At 42.7% G+C, this 19,632-nt stretch overlaps 1 protein-coding gene across 3 annotated transcripts; it reads right to left on the bottom strand.

Annotated features, from left to right (window-relative positions):
• Positions 1-897: 897 nt before the first annotated feature.
• Positions 898-16,696, bottom strand: LOC306930392 (putative monooxygenase p33MONOX). Of its 3 annotated transcripts, XM_079511336.1 has the most exons (8): positions 16,617-16,638; positions 13,801-13,944; positions 11,741-11,925; positions 10,983-11,091; positions 10,145-10,272; positions 4,247-4,386; positions 3,575-3,774; positions 898-2,857 (listed from the first exon to the last, which is right to left on the bottom strand). In XM_079511336.1, the coding sequence occupies exons 2-8, from the start codon at positions 13,826-13,828 to the stop codon at positions 2,649-2,651; spliced, it is 999 nt and encodes a 332-aa protein (XP_079367462.1). In that variant the 5' UTR covers positions 13,829-13,944; positions 16,617-16,638; the 3' UTR covers positions 898-2,648. The 3 variants fall into 3 exon arrangements, with proteins under 3 accessions (XP_079367462.1, XP_079367463.1, XP_079367461.1); XM_079511337.1 differs by lacking the exon at positions 13,801-13,944 and having other exon boundaries at positions 16,617-16,696; XM_079511335.1 differs by lacking the exon at positions 16,617-16,638 and having other exon boundaries at positions 13,801-14,096.
• Positions 16,697-19,632: the final 2,936 nt, after the last annotated feature.

Genomic DNA, 19,632 nt, shown 5'->3' with positions numbered 1-19,632 from the left:
GCAGTTCATGCTGACGCGTCATCAATATACACCTCACCAGCCATAGGTTACTTAAGTTCGACTGTACCGCTGCTATTGTTGTTAATGAAGCCTACTCTGCCACCTTGTGTCCAATTTTGGTATTGGTGAAGTTGGAGCTGCCCCATAATAATACCGTCGTTTGCAGCAGCACAGGAGGTGAGATGCACACCATTTTGCTTCCTAAATGCATTTACAGTGAGGAAAACTAATTTCTTATAAATGTTAGCAACCCACTGTTATACATGCTTGGGTGCTTCTCAACCTTTTCAGGCTGCGACCAGCCCAAAATAATCATACCGGTATTTGAACTCCTGACAAGCACTTGGAATGTAGTTGAGCCATTCAATTTTGTTTGACTCGGCTCCACAGATAAATATTGTGAAAATAGCAGAATTACAACTTCACGGCACCTTTTTATAGTAGCCTAGTGCCCTAGTTTGTTGATTACTTTTGATACAGTAATGTCTTTTTTCAATAGGTATTAAAAACGGTCTTAAAAGTCCTTAAATTTCACTGTCATCTGGGGACCACCCTGGGAGTCCGACAGACTAATCTGGGGAATTACTTCAGTACTCCGAATTGCAAATGGACTGCATTTATATAGCCCTTTTCTCCAAAGCGCTTACATTACAATGTACTTCACATTCACCCAGTTAACCATGCAAGGCATCAACCTGCTCATTGGGAGCAGTTAGGGGTTCAGAGTCTTGCTCAAGGACACTTCGACACGTTGCCAGGACGAGCCGGGAATCATACCTTAAACCTTCGGATTCCAAATAATGGCAGCGTCTTGTTATATATATTTAGGTTCTCTATTTTACTGCTAGGATATTCCAGCAGTGAGGTTGGAAAAAGATTCAATAAAAGGTAAGAGGCTTTGCTCTGTTGTGTCCGATTTATTTACACGTCAGTGGGACAAACTCCTTTGTGCAAGTAAGGATCTGTAGTCATCAACATTTTGCAAAACAATAGCAATTGACTGTTGAATAGAGGTATGTAAAAACCTAAACGGAAACAAATCAAAATCATAATTTCAATACTTGAGATATTTATAATATATTCTTGAAGCAGTGACAATGGAAAAATAAAAATACATGCTACTGTAGCTAGTGTTTAGAATGAACAACATGAGTGTCTCACTGAGCTAATAAGAGCAGACCTGCTCGCTTGGTTAGGGGAGACATTTTATTTGCAGCTTCAGGCAGTATCACCTTCACCCGTCAACCAGCCTGAACAGTCATTGAACAGTCCGATATTGATATTGAATATTGCAGAAAAGTGAATTGTCAATGTTTCTCAATTTAGCACCCCTGAAATTGCCATCAATATCAAAAAGAGATCCTGAAGCTCGAAAAGAAGAGATGCAGAAGCAAACATCTTCCCAGACCACAGGATGTACATTCCTCAACAGAAGCACAGGGAGACCCCATACAACTGCAGTAGTTTTAGACATGTTACTCTCGTCTAAAAGGTTTCATTAAAGTTCTCCATTGCAGCTTTATAGCAGAGAAAAATGAAATCTTGCTGTTGAAATAAAATAAAATTTAGTTTTCTATCCTGTCAATGCAATTGAATTAACAAGTTCTTCCATATTGAAAGTAAATAATAATAATAAAAAAGGTCAAACTCCAGTGGTGAAAATGCCACAAGCAAACCAGTTGCAAGCTCACACCTTCTTTTAAGAAAACATTAACGCACACGAAGGAAAAGTACCACCCAATCTAGTACTGGATTGGGTCAAAATGGCTGGTGGTTGTGTCATGTAACGTTAGTGCGAGGACTTGAATGAGAACAAGAAAACAACTAGCTGACGATCCATTCGCGCTCATCGCTGACAAGGCAATAACAAGCCACAGCACCCATTACAAGATATATATATATATTAAAAAAAAGAAGATTATAATTCATGAACACAAGCTAAACTGACAAAAGCAGTCACAGATATGCTTTGTGCTTTAAATTGGACCAAAGGGTTCAGGAGCTGTGCTAGGTGCTAGAGGACAACGAGGGAATGGATGCCTAATTTATAGTCTATTCTGTCACACGACAGCGTCGCTGTCGCTGATTCATTGGTCCGCTCTCGGTAAACTCCTAACTAAGCAATTATTTTAATCACAGGGACTGTCAAAGAAGCTCTAATTTGGTGATGAAAAGGAGGTGGTCAGACGAGTTTGTGGGTCAAAGGTACCTAGAATGTGCATGGATCCCTCATACAGAGCCTACGGTGCATGGATCCCTCACACAGAGCCTACGGCGCATGAGTTCAACATTTCACTGCAATTATACCTGACAAATAAACCCTTCTTGACTCTTCCGAGTTCCGCTGCAGAAATTACAAAAATGTAAATCCTGGAGTTCGCTGGGCCGATCCACGACCAGAATCTTAAGAGCTGGAGTCAGCCACACAGAGAGGCAACAAATAACACGTTATCACCAGTACTTATTGGAAGCATCTCCGTCATGCAGTAGTAGTATAAATAGAGCGTTCGTCCAGTTCTCCGTCTCTGGGAGGCAGAGGAGACAAGAGGATGGTGAGAGATCAGGTCGGCCTTACAGGGGGGCAACAGGACAATGGAAATGGGGGGTTGGGTGGCGAGTATGGGGGGGATGGGATGTTCAGGTTGATATTAGAAGCCAGAAGGCGTCAGAAGATTCAAGTCTCTGGGTTTGAGTTTGTGTGGCCGCTGCGTCGGCGGCTGCTGGGGTTCCATGCCAGACATGCCCAGCTTGGGGGGCATGAAGTTGGCAGGGTCCTCGACGTTGAGGTGGACCTGAGGTTTGATAGTCTCCATGGTGCTGGACTTCTGCAGGCCAAAGTATGATTGCAGTGAGAAGCCTGAGAAGGAACATGACAAGACGCAGGAGTCAATATAATATAGATATGAAATTGCAGGCTCTAGTTCGCTATTGGAGAACCTCTCCACGTGTAATGTTATTTCATTTGACGTTTCGACACAATTTTCCCCATACGCACAAGATTGGTATCGGCCGATCGTGAGAAAAACAATCGGGATCGGTCCCAAAAACCTGATGGGAGCATCCCTAAGCGAGACCATTCTGAATCAACAATAACCTAAAAACACGTTAAACGTCAAAGGCAGCGAGTGCCATTAGGAAGAAGAAAGAAAAAAAATACGTGAAAGACATCATCGGCAGTAAAAGAGTTACGTTACAATACTCTAGGGGCAACACAGCCAGTGCTACAAAGCCCTTCCCCAATAATAAATAATATTGTACATATATCCTGTCACGTTAAGCGTCTTCTGAACTGAGGGAGTGAGGCTTCATTTTGGCAGAGGTGCAATGCAAACCTCCTATTATGTATTAATGTTTTTTGTTCGTTCCGTTTTTTGTTTATTTTATTTTATTGTAAGATTTTTAGAATTGTCTGTCTGTGTAAGTGATGCGGTTGTTTTGTTTTGCCTTTTGTTACTTGGGGGATATTTGCATTTTGTTCTTTTTTCTCTTGTTGCTATTTTTCCCCATCTGTCCTCAGTTTTGCCAATGAAAGCTAAATAAAAATAAAAAATAACAGCGGGGGAAACAAATATACCTGTGCTGCTGTCGCAGCCCGGGTCAGTGGGGGACTTCTGCACCATGGAGCGCGTTCCAAATAAGCTCCACCTCTCCGACCCCCCTCCTCCTCCTCCCTCGTTTCCTCCCATGTCTATGGCGTGTTGGTGGTTGGCAGCGCTGAACTCCTCCGGGACGGAGAGGAAGGGTGCAGATCCAGGACTCAGGTTAAACCAGCTCCTGGATATATCCAAACAAGAAATGATGACATTATAGTCATATTTGTCAGGTGAAAACAAACTGTCTCCGTTGTGCATCTTTCCTGCTCTCGCTGCGGTGTGTGTGCATATGGGCGTTTTGGGTGAAGTCAGTTCTTCCGCGGTGCGTGCAAGGTTAATTAAATAAGGTTAGGAAGCAAAGACCGTACGGTGGACTCCATGTTGCTCCCTGGAAGGAAAGAAACATGCGCAATTGAGACCAAGGAAGCTGAACGCGGAAGTGTTGGCTGCATATAGCCCATTGAACCGTACGGTCTAACCCTAAAAAACAACAGCAAATGAGGTTTCTACATTAGCCTCATCTCATTGCTTGATGTCGCTGTTTTCTCCATATATATGGAACTCTAGGTGAAAAGCTGAAAGCCGTCGTTTGTTACGACTAGGACAGCCAAACTAAACATTTACAGCAGCATTGTGACGATTCTCTCACGTACCTGCGGGTGACTAAAGGTGATGCGCGGGGACTGGCGGTGGGCGTGGCACAGGGGGTGACGGAGGGGGTGCCACAAGGGGTGGATTGAGCCGATGTCGTATGCCTGTCCTCCTTGAAGTCCCCGCTTGGCATTCTCAACCTCTGCATAGGCAAAAAGAAATAAACAAATCTCAATATCCATGAGCAAGGCAACAGTGCGGAGTCGTCACTTTGGACATGGAGACAGCATGCTAAGAGAGCCTGTAGTTCTGGGGCCTCTCGGACCCAGAACTACAGAATATTTTGTATTTGTAGTCGTACGATAGGAGAGATAACAGGCAAACGTTGATCAAAAACAACAATTCTTCTACATTCTCTAATTGTGTCGATTTTTTGTAAATTAAGAAATGCAGACGTTTAATTATAATTAAACTCTTGACAGCGTAAAATGAAACCAAATGGACCTGTACGGGTCCAGTTGGTTTCACTTTACGCTCTCAAGAGTTAAAGATCTATAAGGGTCCATTTGGTTACCAACTCTCCATCATTTAGCATGGGGACAACCTGGAATCCTGTCAAGGACCCCTGGTGGTCCCCGGACCACCACTGAGCTAAGAGACATGTGACTTGGGCATGTCATTGTTTAAAGATTTTAACGGTGAGGAAAATAGCACATCTACACTGGCTGCCTGCTTCATTGGTTAAATATGGGATCATGCATTGAAAGTTTGGTATTGGTGTGTGTGTGGGGGGGGGGGGGGGGGGGGAGGCTGGTGGCCCATCGGAATAAACAAAACGCACAAGACCTGGCTGCCACCAGGCCCATTTCCTTCCCAGACACTGTATACTACAGTTATATTTGCACAATTACATTCGTGTTGCTAGTAACAGGGATTGTTTCCTTGTTTCTTTTCCATTTTATACATACATCAATGAAGGCTTTTTACGCTAGTCTCTATGATATTTTGACAATCAATCACAAACAAACAACCACACTGTGAAGCACGTTGGAGAACATTCTTGTTTAAGACGTTAAACGTCTTAAATTCTTACTTCAGTGAGGAAAAAAACCAAACCCACCCGTCAACATTCTGGAAGACCTAGCTGTATACAGCTGCTACCGAGGACAAATATATTTATAAAGCCTTCATCGCCTCACATCAAACAAGACTTGTGTGATTTTGTGGGTTTAGTGGGTCTCCAACTCTCCCTTCATTGAGTGCAAACTTCCCCAGTCCCATCCAGCACACTCCTCAAAGCTCATGTGGCTTAAATTAGTGGGGGTCCTGCATTCTGGTCAGAGTGCAGAGTCACAGTGCTAAATGATAACCTTTAGTCTAAACGCCAGCAACTGGCTTCCCCTTTTTTTTGGAATAGCTCAAACGCTGCTGACCTGACCCTCCTACACACCCACCCCCTTCATTGAAGGGATTCCAGGTGGTCTCCAGCTAAATGATGGAGAGTAACCAAATGGACCTTATAGATCTTAAACTCTTGAGTGTTAACATTTGCATAGTTACATTTTTGTTAAACATCTGCAGTACATAATTTACAAGAAGTCTACAAAATTAGAAAATGTAGAAGAATTGTTATTTTGATCAACGGTTGCCTTGTTATCTCTCCTAATGGTACCATTAATCAATCCAGCATGGAATTGTGGACAAAATCTTATCCAATGAAAACAAAATATTCCTCAAATCTCATCAAATGGTGGTCTGTGGCTCAAATGCCCAATAAATAATGACCCTTGACGTGAAAAGGATTGAAAAAAACCACTGGTTTAGAGATGATTGACTGTTATATTGGGCTACCAATGTCAGGACACCTTGTAGCCTAGCCCGTCTCCGGACCCCCCGGGTTGAGCTCCTTTGGACCCCTACGTGGTAGGGGTCCAAAGGAGCTCAACCCGGGGGGTCCGGAGACGGGCTAGACACCTTGTTAAATTCGCATCCTCCGTGTCGCTGCTTGACAACAAGTAGGTAGGCTGAGGACAGGCTCCATGTTGCGCTGCAGTCTGTCTATGGTTAGCTTATAGCTTAGCCGTCGTATTCAACCTCCTCCAGTTATTAAAACAAACACCGTGTCGTTACGCAGCGAAGCTAACGTGGTTACTAGTTAGCAGAAGATGTGGCTAGAAGCTAATTGAAGGACACGTTCATTCAACAACACAGAGATAGATCAAACAATGGCCAATTTAGCCCGGTTGGCTTTAGTGCTACCGTTAGCCAACAGGCCCTGAACTGGGTCTGGCTGGCTCGTCTCGACAAAAACAATAATGTCATGTCATGTGATTTAACATTAACCACATTCAAGTAATGGGCCTACCTTTTTATGATTAGATTTCTTTTACTTTCCGCTCCGACTCGCTTTCCCACTGTATTCATATTTATATACGTTTTTTTTACAGAATCAAATAGTTAACGACGAAAGCACAAATTGTCCAAACAAACCCCTAGTACAAAAACAAACTGGTGCTTCTTACAAAAAAAAAGTTGCTGTGTTAGAAGATCTGTGATTGGTCCTTTGTTAGACGTCCTGTGATTGGTCCTATTGGAGGTACGCGCGAGGGCGTTGCCTGTCAACTGCTTCAGCAGTGGACATATGACGCAATCTGTTTACCCAAATTCAACTACCAAAAATAACGAATGTATGGATGAATTAATTAATTAAAGTCAATTAAATTAATTAATTAATGGATAAATACATAATATTCATGAAAGGCCACATTCAAATATTTAGATGTACTAATAGCCTATTAATACAAATAAGAATAAGAAAATTACCAGTAAGACGCCCTGAGGCCCTAAAGGGTGAGGTTGTGTTGAAACAACAGAGCTACTTAATACGGCACAGTTAGACAGTTAGCAGTAGTTAAACTATTAATCTACTACTAGTAGATTCCACTACCAACAACTGTAACGGACTGCGCTGTCCTTCTGATTATTATTGTATTTGGTTAATTTGGGAATAATACTAGCCTTAGAATGTCTGTGATATTAGTAGTCTACATCATCATCATGTATGCAGTGGTGGAAAAAGTACTCAAATGTTTTACTTAAGTAAAAGTATTAAAGTATCAATACTGTAATATAGATAGGGCTGAAGTGGTTAGTAATGTATTTAGGGCTGAAGTTACTGTATGTTTTGTAGTAACAATCAAAATCTACAAAGTACAATATTTGCCTCTGGGATGTAGTGGAGTAGAAGTAAAAGTACTGGAAATTGGAAATACTCGAGTAAAGTAGAAATAACTCAAATTTGTACTTAAGTACGGCACTTCTACATCTGTAAATCCCAGACTACATTTACACTTTGGCCCAAAGATTTAGGTCAAGGTCTTTTGCTTATTGGCAACAATAAGTCCCTGTTGGTTTAGAGTAGGTCAAATAGTAAATGATTAATTAATGATGTGCTCGTGGCGGCTGTCAGTGGGGTCAAGGAGAGACAGAGTGGCTGCTTGGGTTCCCGGTTCCATCCCTGTATGTCTCCCCCTAGAAAAGTGTCTTTGAGCAAGACACTGAACCCTAATAACTGCTCCGAGCAGGTTGAAGGTAGCCTGGCTAATAAGCCAGACTAATATCACACAACACTGTCGCGGTATATTAGTCTGGGCTGGCTCCACTTGGATTTCATTTCCCGGGGGGCGGGTTCAAACATTTTCTCTTTGAAGCAATTGGTCAGAGCTACTGTCAGTCAAAAGTCTCAAGCATTGAACGTCACTGTACCAAAGCCCGCCCATATTGCATACCGTGTCCCGATTGGTCCGACCTGTTCTCGCTTGTAGGAAAGAGGCGTGCTACTGAGCCTCGCCAGACCGTAATCCGCTGGTAGGCATTTTTTTTTTGCCAACGGCTGATTCGGTCTGGTTTATTAACCAGGCTAGGTTGAAGGTGCGTTGCACGGTTTGCTGTGCCGTAGCGTTGTGTGAATGTGTGGGGGAAAGAAAGCGTTTTGGATAAATTAATGCACCATTTACGATTGATTATGACCAACCGTAACACACTCCTACACATAATTCACCAATCTGATTTTCTATATTACTCTGCATGAGACCGCAGAATTATCAACTGCATTGTGAAATGCATAATGGTACTACACCATCCAGTGGTGGAAAAAGTACTCAATTGTTTTACTTAAGTAAAAGTATCAATACTGCAACTACCCCGTTACAAGTAAAAGTCCGGAATTAAAAACCTACTTGAGTAAAAGTAACAAAAGTATTGGCATCAAAATGTACTTAAAAGTACCAAAAGTAGACAGTAGTCACTATGCAAAATGTCCCGTTTCAAGTTTACAAATGTATACAAAATACTCAAATAATAGCTGATAATATTGATTTAATTATTTATTGATCTACATACCTATGCTGCTACTTGTATGATACTTTGTATATTGCATATTGTATATATTTTCTTACTAGCTATTGTTAACCTTCTAATATATGTATCACAGTATGGTACAGTAACACGACTGGTCAGGATTGCAACAGGCTGCAGAGGACCGTTAAAACAGCAGCTAAAATCATCGGCAGCACAGCATTGCCTAGTCTCCATAACATCTACACCACTCGCTGTACGAAAAAATCAATGGACTACAATGACAACAACACTGTCTCATTGGTCCTGGAGGGGGTGGGACATTGTGGGCAAGAAAAATGGACAAAACGACAGAGGGAGCACAACCTTATCATACACACATACTAGTACAAGCACAGTCATTTGCTCACATTAAGAACTCGTAAGGATATTTCAATTTCCATTACTCAATCCATCCATCTTCAACCGCTTATCTGTAGTCGAGTCGCGGGGGCAACAGCTCCAGCAGAGAGCAACATTAGTAACTTCCTCCTGGGGGATCCCGAGGCGTTCCAAGGCCAGTGAGTCGATGTGATCCCTCCACCGGCGCCTTGGTCTGCCGGGGGTCTCCTCCCAGTGCCTTGAAGACCTCCCTAGGGAGACGCCCTAGAGGAATCCTAACCAGATGCCCGAAAAACCTAAGCCGGCTCCTTTCCAGGCGAAGAAGCAGAGACTCTATTCCGAGTCTCTCTCGTGTAACTGAACTTCTTACCCTAACGGCCGCTTGTATTCGCGACCTTATCCTTTCGGTCATGACCCACACTTCATGACCATAGGTGAGAGTAGGAACCAAGATTCTCCCCCACCCGTCCTTCCTCTTCGATGTCTCTTTTTTGACTGATACCTGTCCATTCAAACTCTAGACGGGCCCACCCCAAAGTTATTAGTAGAGTTCTCAACAGGCCCAAAAATTAAGGCCCGGCCCTACCTGGGCCCTCATCAAACCCTGTACACTCAAGACACGCTCCATATATGGCCAGACCTCATCAAAACCCTGTACACTCAAGACACTGCCCCGCTGCCACCCTTAGATGTCCATATATGGAGCTGACCTGTTCTGACATTCCATATGTTGATCTGACCTCATCAAACCTTGTATACTCAAGACACGTTCCATATATGGCCAGTAAAGAAATCATTCCAGATGTTGATCTGACCCCCCATCCCAAAGCGCCAGCGCTCACCCAGCAGTCTGCGTGCACGAGGCCTCGCCCTTTAGGGCCTCAGGGCGCCCTCAGGGTGTCTTACAGTGGTTATTATATTATATTTAAATTGAACTTGAAGTTTTGTTTTGCTGGTGAAAGTAGATGGTAAGCCCCCCTCCCCACTAACAGCTGACGCTCCTAAAGAGACAGAGACAGGCAGACTGGCTGCTCTGAGAGTTCAAAGCCATTGACTTAGCCACATTACTATTGCGTCATAAATATTGGTGAAAATAATCAGGATTATTTTGAGATCGATCCGATATGGCATTTCTATGGCCGATAAGGCCGATTTCGATACGCTACTGATTATATTGTGCATCACAATTGTTTTTGAATCTGGTGACAGCTTCTCATACTCACTGGCGTGCCATCGGTCAGCCGATGGAAGTCAACCTCCTCAGCGGAGAGGCCTTTGTGGGGGGAGTAAGTAGAAGCCTCTGTCAGCCTGGCCTGGTGCTCAAACTTCTGCAGGCTCTCATGGGTCTGCTCTATGGCAAACAGACAGAAAATGGGTTATAGTGTTATGCTTATTTTATACTCCATCACATCATGTTGCATGCCCAAAAGAACGGATCGGAATCTGAAGTCAACAACCCATCGCGATGCAACAGAGTATAAACGTAGGGTTCAAATCAACCATTGCCTCCATATGATGCAGCTACTGTACATGCCCAGACTTAACAGTCACTACAAAGTAATTTAGATATCTTTCTTCTGGAAGCACACACTTCCACCAGCATAGAGGATAACGCTTTACATACATACTTACACATTATACTTGTGCAATAATGTGGTGTGTAGAAAGCAACAAACTGTACAGTATCGATACACATTTAAACTAACTGATCGGTGCTGACAGGCAGAAACCTTTTACGTCCAAAACCTTTCAGGAAATGGAAAAAATAACCTGTGTTCCAATGGATCCAGCATAGTTATTATTTAGTAACAAGCTCTTGTTAGTAGTTTTTATTGGTTAAATATTTATATAAACCCAGAGACAGATTTAACCTTTTAAAAGTTTATTTTTTAAGAATTGTTGTTTGACAAAGTATAAAATACAGAAATAATTTATGATAAAAACTTTAAGATGATATGAAGGGTTTTGCCTGACAGCAATGTTACATGTTGTATGTATGATTCTATGAATGAGTGTATGGTATTTTCTCCAAATGTGTTGCAATGACCTTTGGTGACTTACTGATCATGAGCGTGCTCATCAGAGACGTGGCTTTAGCTTTCACCACAGGAGGCTGTGAGTTAGCTGCTGAGGTTGTGTCGGCCGCCAGCTTCCCAGCGCTGAACTCTTCCTGGTCACACAAGTGAATTCTGTTATTATTACAGTAGTTCATAAACCATCCACATAGAGTAGGAGTATGTGGCCCATACATTGGGCCATTATTCTGAAAACCCATCCACCACCAAGATCACATTCCAAATGATGTAACAAATCATCTACTGCAGGGCTGCTCAAAAGGTAGACCCTGATCGACCTGCTGTGCAGGTAGATCACATGACATTCCCCCTAAAAATATACTCTAAATTTAAAAAACTGCCACTTGATTTAAGGTGACTTGATTGATTAACATAAAAAGGGCCTCTCAACTCTCAAACCCAGTTATATATAAAAAACCCTACCAATTCCATTTCCCATTCCAAGTGTGTTTGTCTTATACTAAAGGTTCACGTGCCTTCAGGTGTTTGTATCAAAGGGACCCCCGTCCTGATATGGATGTAATCATAATATGCAACTAATTTAGGCCTGACGTCAAAATTAAAAAAAAATATTTTTAAAATGTTGTGAATGTCTTCACGATTTTTCAAAAATAGCAGATCTACAAGTTCATAGCGCGGCACTCGGTGCTGCGCTATGAGCTTGTAGCGTGTGTGTGTGCGTGTGCATGTGTGTGTGTGTGTGTGTGTGTGTGTGTGCGCGTGTGCATACGTGCGTGCGTCTACCTGAGTACTAGGTAGGTTGAACCTGTGCCGTGGTTTGAGAGGGTCCTTCCAGTTCCACATGTGATTGACACTCATGTCTAAAGGCTCAGAGTTCACGGGGGCGTTTAAGTGGTCGTCGTAGCTGAAAGTGCGCCTCATTCCAACCGGAGACGAATGGAGCCCAACTGGCATTCCAGACTCCAGCCCTGGGCAGTGGAAACCAGGAGCCAATGAGTGAAGTATAGGCGGAGAATGTAAAGATTTTGTCAAGACACCACCATGTCTACAGTTCAGTCAGACAACACTTCGAAAGGATTTAGAATATATATTTATTGAGCATAACTATTTTGGCCTCAGTGTTCTGTCTCTATTCATTCCCGGTACTATGAACATTTTAGTTAAGTTATAAGCCAAATAGAATTAGGCTACAGGGAATTAATTAAGACCCCAGGGGGATCTAGAAACAGAGCCTACAGGTGGATTCTGGGGAGGCGGTGGGATTTGCAAAACGTTTGCCAAACAAGCAGCAGCACAAAAAAAGCAGTATGTTTAACAAGCGAGGCAGGGAGGCAGCAGCGACGAACATCCGCCCGCACAGCAGGAGAGAAGCCAGGAATGAGCAGGTTTAGGCAGAGAAGTTTAATTAGCGCCCTGTTGAGTTGTCTGCCTGAACTAGCTACACAGGCTGCACATCATTAAATGTGTATCAAGTACTTCCATTAACCACTTTCACCCTGGTGTCCCTACTTTGGCTATGATGACAGGTGTAAATGTACCAAAATGAAAAATCATCTACCAACATCACAAATGCATTGAGCTTGTAAATCTGATATTTTCCGATGTTGTAACTATATGGGGCTTAAAACCTCTTGAGCCCCAATTGCCCCTGATATTGGAAGGCCACCGAAGTCTGACGTCACTTTCAGTAGAGGGCTCCAACACACAGGTTCATGTATTTTTTGAGTGGTGCAAACCACTCCAACAACTGGCTTTTGAGTGGTGCAAACCACTCCAACAACTGGCTTTGTTAGTACCCGTGTGTGTGTGTTTGTGTACCTGTCCCTCAAAAGAATGAGCATGGTTACTATGGTCACTGACATTACGTCAGACCACAGCTGATCAGGCTATATAAGACCTTGCACCACTCAGTTCACACGGGTGTGATTTTTTTTAATTTGCATTGAAATCTCCATAGGGCGATTTTAGGTCGCTTCATATAAGAACTGTGTTTGAAAAATAAACCGACCACCCCAGCCTTTCTGTCAGGGGAGTGGCTGTGCGTCGTTAATGATGTCCATTCATATTTGATACAGCCAGTTTCTGGAGAAAATGGAATTAATGTGGCCGCAAAAGCCTTGAAACTACCCAGCTGTCAACACATTGCGTTCCTGAGATTCCTCGTTGACGTAAGCTCAGCTGGTGGTGACTCGACACGTACTAACCACGAAACATTAAATATCAATAAAATAAAAATAAAAATAAATGTAATTAACATCCAGTTTCTGTTGTGCGACGGGCAGACGCAGCCACCCGCATACCCGGAAATGTAGTCTCTGGGTTGTTTGACTCGTTTCTAACGCTTATTTTGTTACTCTTTGGGTATATTTGTACATTTCCACCTTCAGTCGATGCTTCATATCCATATGAGTGAAAAGGCCGGGGTGATCTGTTTATTTTTCAAACACAGTTCTTATATGAGGCGATCTAAAATCCCCCTATGGAGATTACAATGCAAATAAAAAGTCCATGAACCTGGGGACTGACGCCCTCTGCTGACAGTAGAGAGCAGTGACGTCAGGACTTCGGTGCTCTATATCAGTCAGTCACCAGAATGAGGGATTTGTGTTTTCGTGTCCAACACAGACTTTTAGGTTGGTTTGGTGAACCTCTCTGATCAAATTAATATCAAATGTTTAATATTGAATCAAGCAAATTAAAAACGGTCTGGGGTCCACACAAAGGCCTGAGTAGACAAATGCAAATGACCCCAAAAGTATTTTTAAAGTGAAATTCCCCTTCAAGTGGTTAACTAGAAGAGTACCATGCATTGCGTGAATTGAATAGAAGACAAAATTAGTTACCTGGCATGTCTCCCTTTCCGGAGGCCATTTTACAGTCAGATCAGGTGACAGGAGTTCAAGGTCCTCTCACTCTCACTCTCACTCCAAAAAAGCGTATTCCTGTTGACCAATACACACAAACAATGTCACGCAAACCCCCACAACCTATAGGAAAGACCATAGGCTACTAATTAAACTGTGAGGTTAAATAAGACGTCATGCTCTCCGTTATGGGTAAACACACCAAAGGTTCTGTTTGCGTAATACTGTTACAGCACTGCATGCTCCGAGCCTGTTTCTGAAATAGAACCAGGGAGAGAGCCATGGATGCCTAGAGAGCCAAATGTCAGAGAAGTGTTTAGTCACTTTAGTGGACGAGTGGACGTCAGACAAGAGTTTAGTCACACTCACATGCTAGAGAGGGGGGGGGGGGGGGGGGGGGGGGGGAGAACATGCTAGAGAGAGAGAGAGGGGGGAGAGAGGGGGGGAGAGAAAATGCTAGAGAGAGAGAGGGGGGGGAGAGAGGGGGGAGAGAACATGCTAGAGAGAGAGAGAGGGGGGAGAGAACATGCTAGAGAGAGAGAGGGGGGAGAGAGGGGGGGAGAGAACATGCTAGAGAGAGAGAGGGGGAGAGAGCCAGAGAGGGGGGGAGAGAACATGCTAGAGAGAGAGAGAGGGGGGAGAGAGGGGGGGAGAGAACATGCTAGAGAGAGAGAGAGGGGGGAGAGAGGGGGGGGGGGGGGGGGAGAGAGAGAGGGGGGAGAGAGAGAGAGAGAGATTATTGTCCAAGACAGGAAGTTTGTCTTTGGCACTTGTGCTATAGTACATACAGTCCATTGCAAATTGAGTATGTGGATCCGGACACACACACACACACACACACACACACACACACACACACACACACACACACACACACACACATACACACACACACACACACACACACACACACACACACACACACACACACACACACACACACACACACCCCTGAGCCCTCTCATTGCCTCCCACGCCATAAAAAAAAAGATATAACTTCCAGGGGTTTGATTTTTGTACCTTGGCACAGACCTGATGACAGAGCCTGGGTCATATTCAGAGAAGGGAGTTGTTGAGCGTCCACATTGATTTTAGTTTCCTGTTTCATTTCCGTCTGATCATGGAGGCTCCGTGCCTCATATATAGTCTATCTTCCCTATTTTGTGCGTGCTGGCAAGCCTGCTTTTCAGCTGCACTACTTGGTTGTCAAGACATGCTGTAATTCCGTATCTGATTATGATCCCTGCGATGGTTGCAACTTTATCTGCACAGGCTGCTCACTCCAAACATAGCCTAGAAGTACTTTAAATAGTAACAGGAAAGGTGGGCAGACTGGGCATCAATACATTCTGGGCACCTTGGAAGAGTGAGTGTGTGTATTGGGGGGTGGCGGGGATGGGCGGCTCTATAAAAAGTGGACAAACATCAAGGAAAAGGAATAAACATCCGCACACAAGTTTACAGAGCTCCATCAGACTTACTTTTATCAAAGGCAAAGAATTGCAATTATTTTTTTCCTTTTCCTTGATGTTTGCTTGGATGCCTGACACATCCAGCACCTGGCCTAAATATAGGCATTGAGATGTGCACACAATCTTCTCTGTGTGTGAACTATAAAGAGTGGGCCCATGCAGTCTTGCAAAAAAAGAATGGTGCCCAGATTTCCCTTCCCTGTATTCCTTTAAATGTCTACACAGGGATACAGGAGAACTGGGTGAAGTGCAGGGGTCAAGGGGGACTCGGGGGAGAACTGTGAAATTCAAATTGTGAAAATCTTGGTCTGTCTGATTGTCTGTCTATATTATGCATGCTGTTGTCAACAGCATGTTTAGTTTTTAGAAAGCATTATGCTGGATTCATGCTGGGGGCAAAATGAATGCAACTAAATGTTGTGATGAATGCTAATCATGCACCTCATTGTTCGTACATGACTCATGAGTTTAGAAATGGGTTCCAATTGGCATTCCACAATAGTGCAGTTCTCCCCAAAAGCCCTATTCACACTGAGTCACACAGCATGTAATCTTATACTTTCCATTGGAGAGGGGAACTACTAAAAGCTTATTCATCATCTCAGTACACTAAGAAGCCACCCAGATGTTTAGTGTATGGTGTTAACTTATAGGTCAGTGAGTCCGGCGCCTGTTATTTTCTACTTTCTAAAAATGCGTGAGGCATAGGTTATATTTTCCAACATCATATAAAAAAAGTAAAATTCCGGCTTCAGGCTATACTCCGATCTTGCCAGTGGTGCATGCGTTTGTTAAATACATCTGCTTATCTGTCCTCTTGACATTAGCACGGTCCGACCATGATCCATCATAAAATACATTAATTAACGTTAAACTTGCCAAAAAGAACCGTGTTATCGGCACGGACAGACAGCCAGCCCAGCAGACAGCCGGGCGGAGTGTAGCCCTAAATGTAGCTCTACACAGCGGACTGGATTTATGTGCGTCAGTCAGGGCTCCAGGGCTGCACGCGAGCTGCTGACATACACACACAGTGACGTTGCAAAAAACTAATACAAAATAAATAATCTGTTTGAAACAATGCAGAGATTTAGACGGCAGAAGAAGCCGCAAAGCGTTGATCTCCAACAATTTAAAATGCAAATGATGTAATCCTAGACTTATTATTATTAACATTATTTTCAAGTCGGTTGCTTAAATGCTATGCGTGAATTATTAAAAGTAACATATAAATGTTTCATGATCACTGTGTTTTTGTGATGTTAAATCGTGAACACATGATTTGCATAATAATTAAAAGGTCGCATAAATAAATCGACTTACCACACTGTAGGGCAGCCAGCTGCTTCTGTTGCAGCCTGCATCAACTTGCGGTCTTTTGCAGGTGATCCGTGTGTTGTTTTATTTTAGATTCTACGGGTCGTCTCAACAATCTCATCCATGACTTTTGGGCATTGAATCTGAATACACAGAAATAGAGGACCAATGACCCCCAGTGGACGGTGGGGGGGGAGTGACTCTGTCTAATCAAAATGTGAAGGGAACAGCAATTTAATAGGCTACGTAGCCAGCCACGCGGTAGCGATTTTTGTTGCGCTCGCTAAAAACAAGGTCCAGGTAGGGGAGGCAAAAATGACACCGTTGCGCGAATCATGGACGGAATCATTTGCTTACACCAGTTCCCATTTCCCAAACCTTTTCATGTCAAGGACCCCCAAATTGACACTAATTAGCCCGCGACGCGGACCCCCATTTGAAAACATATGCCAGCAGGGAAAGAGAGTAAGAGAATATTTTTATTACGGTTCTAGCAGTGATTCTCAACCATTTTCATTTCAAGGACCCCCAGTTTGACATGCATTTCTACGGACCCCCATTTAAAGGCATTTCTATCTCTGGGACCCCCAATTTATATTGTAAAATCACTGTTAATTTTAGACCCATAAGGGTCCATTTGGTTCCAAACTATATCATTTATAGCTGAGGACCCCCTGGAACTCCCAATGACCCCTGTAATCTTGTCTGGTTACATTTATAATTATATTGGATTGTTTTATTGTAATTGCTTATTCTTTATTTCTATCATATGTTTTGTGATGTTTTCATGATTTTCCTATATTTTTTCTTTTACAGTCTGCCATCTGCAAGTAAGTTTATTTAGTCATGACAGTGTAAATATCTTTACACATGATGATGTGACATTCTGGGCCAGAATGTCAGTGGTCTAAAGTAACCATTAGCCTACATTTACTTATTACTTAAGTACAATTTTAAGGTATTATTGTACTTTATTAAAGTGTTTCCAATTTCCAATACTTCTACTCCACTTCTACATCTCGGATCCAAATATTGTACTTTTACTCCATTATACATTTATTTGAAAACATATACTGGTAGTTAGCTACTTTGTAGATTTAGATTATTATTAAAAAACATACGTTAACCACATCAGCCCTATATCTAGCCGATCTACAAGCTCACAATGCGTTGTACAGTACTTTCTACTTTTGGTACTTTAAGTACATTTTTATGCCAATACGTTTTGTATTTTAACTCAAGTACAATTTGAATTCCGGACTGTTATACTGTTATACTGTATTTCTATAGGCTACTGCAGTATTGATACATTTGAGTACTTTTTCCACCACTGCGTATTCATGTCCCTTCTGGAATTAGAGAAACAGAAACTTGTGAAATTATAAAAACCTGTAAACCGGTCACCATACTCTTACCACTTAATGACCTTTATATTGGTACTGTATAAAGGTAATCATAGGGTAATAATAATTAAAGGTAATAATAATAATAGCCTAGGTGTCGGCCAGCTGTCTGGCTGGACTGAGCAGCAAAGCCAAGCTGGTAAGCTGGGCTTTGCTGCTCAATTCAAAAGATCACTTCAGAAGCAATAAAAGCATGTGATGGTTTAATGGTCAAATTTTCAAATCCCAGACAGTCCACCTACAGGATTTTGAAGGTAAACTACAAAAGAACAACTCAAAAGTCGCCTGCTGAGGGCGCAATGGTGTGGTGTGCTTTATCGGTTGCCGTTGCTTTACATATGTGCATATTGCATATAGATTTTTTCTATATTTCTATATTATATGAGTCTTGTAATAATACCACTACACCATCTGAGGATATAATAATGACTGAATGAATTATGTCACTGTACAACTTTGTTAACTGTTATTTATTGTAAAGGGCAATTTAGCCCATTTTACTACATGTTCTGTACCTGGGTTACATAATATTGTACAAACACTCCTTTACCTGCACAAGGAGGATCTTGATGCAGAGAAGAGAACAAGATCAAACGGCGAGGAGCGTTGAGCGAGCAAGTGGTGACTCAGCACAAAGATTCCATGTTCAAGTCCCAGGCCAGTCCTCCTATAGTTCAATGCTGGAGTGCTTCTACTACTAACGGAGCCCTTTTGTAACTTGTAATAAAGATAAGATTCATAGGGAGATACGAGGAAATCCAATTATCTATTTCTCTGTCAGAGTATGGCGACAGATTATCACCTATGTATGTAAGAGACCTAAGGTCACTAAGGTCTCTTCCTGGTTTTCAGACAGCTGGTGGATGGAAAATGAACCTTGCGTGCAGCTTCCACTTGCCGCGGGGGCAAGGGTTAATGACAATCACTGAAGAACAACATAACATAAGTGTAAGGAGTGTAAGGAGGGGTGTGGAGTCAGTAATCAGTGCGGATGAGTGAAACATATAGTTCAATTCAATTTTTCAATTAAATTTTATTAAAGATTGTAGTACATGTGTGGATGGAAAGCACAAGTCAAACATAATGAACACAGTACATGATCTCTCAGAATGAATGACATGGGAAGGGCCAGGTATTTACAAGCGGGCCCATGCAGGTGCTCTCCGATGAGCCATTAGGGCTGGAATGCCCCACCCATGCTCACCTGACACCTATAGGGAGACAATATTAGGCATGCAGGTAGGCAGGCACTCCCTAACCGTTCATGTGTGTGGGGCATCAAAACCTGGCATTATCAAGGTTTTAAGATTACTGGGTGAATTATTTAGAGATGTCGTTTCAGCAGCTGCAGACGCTATTTAAACTCCAGAAGGAACATTTCTTTGGCTTTTCTGCAAATGTCTCTTTATTAAACTCATTGACTGCCAAATTTCTCTCTCTCTGCGTTTAGAGACCTTGCCAGTGTTTTCAGAGCCAGGTCTTATTTTGAAGAGCGAAAACTCTCGGGCCGTGAACTGGAAGTGAAAATGCAAAGTTAGCCGTGGTCTTAATTTAATTCACCTGGCGGAAACATACATTGTGTAGCCGAGACCAGCGACGCTTTAGTTATGAGCCGTGAA

Source organism: Electrona antarctica, assembly GCF_951216825.1.
Source record: "Electrona antarctica genome assembly, chromosome: 1".
NCBI classification, from domain to species: Eukaryota; Metazoa; Chordata; class Actinopteri; order Myctophiformes; family Myctophidae; genus Electrona; species Electrona antarctica.
Note: the sequence above shows the minus strand (reverse complement) of the source record. Positions and strands in the feature narration are given on the sequence as shown.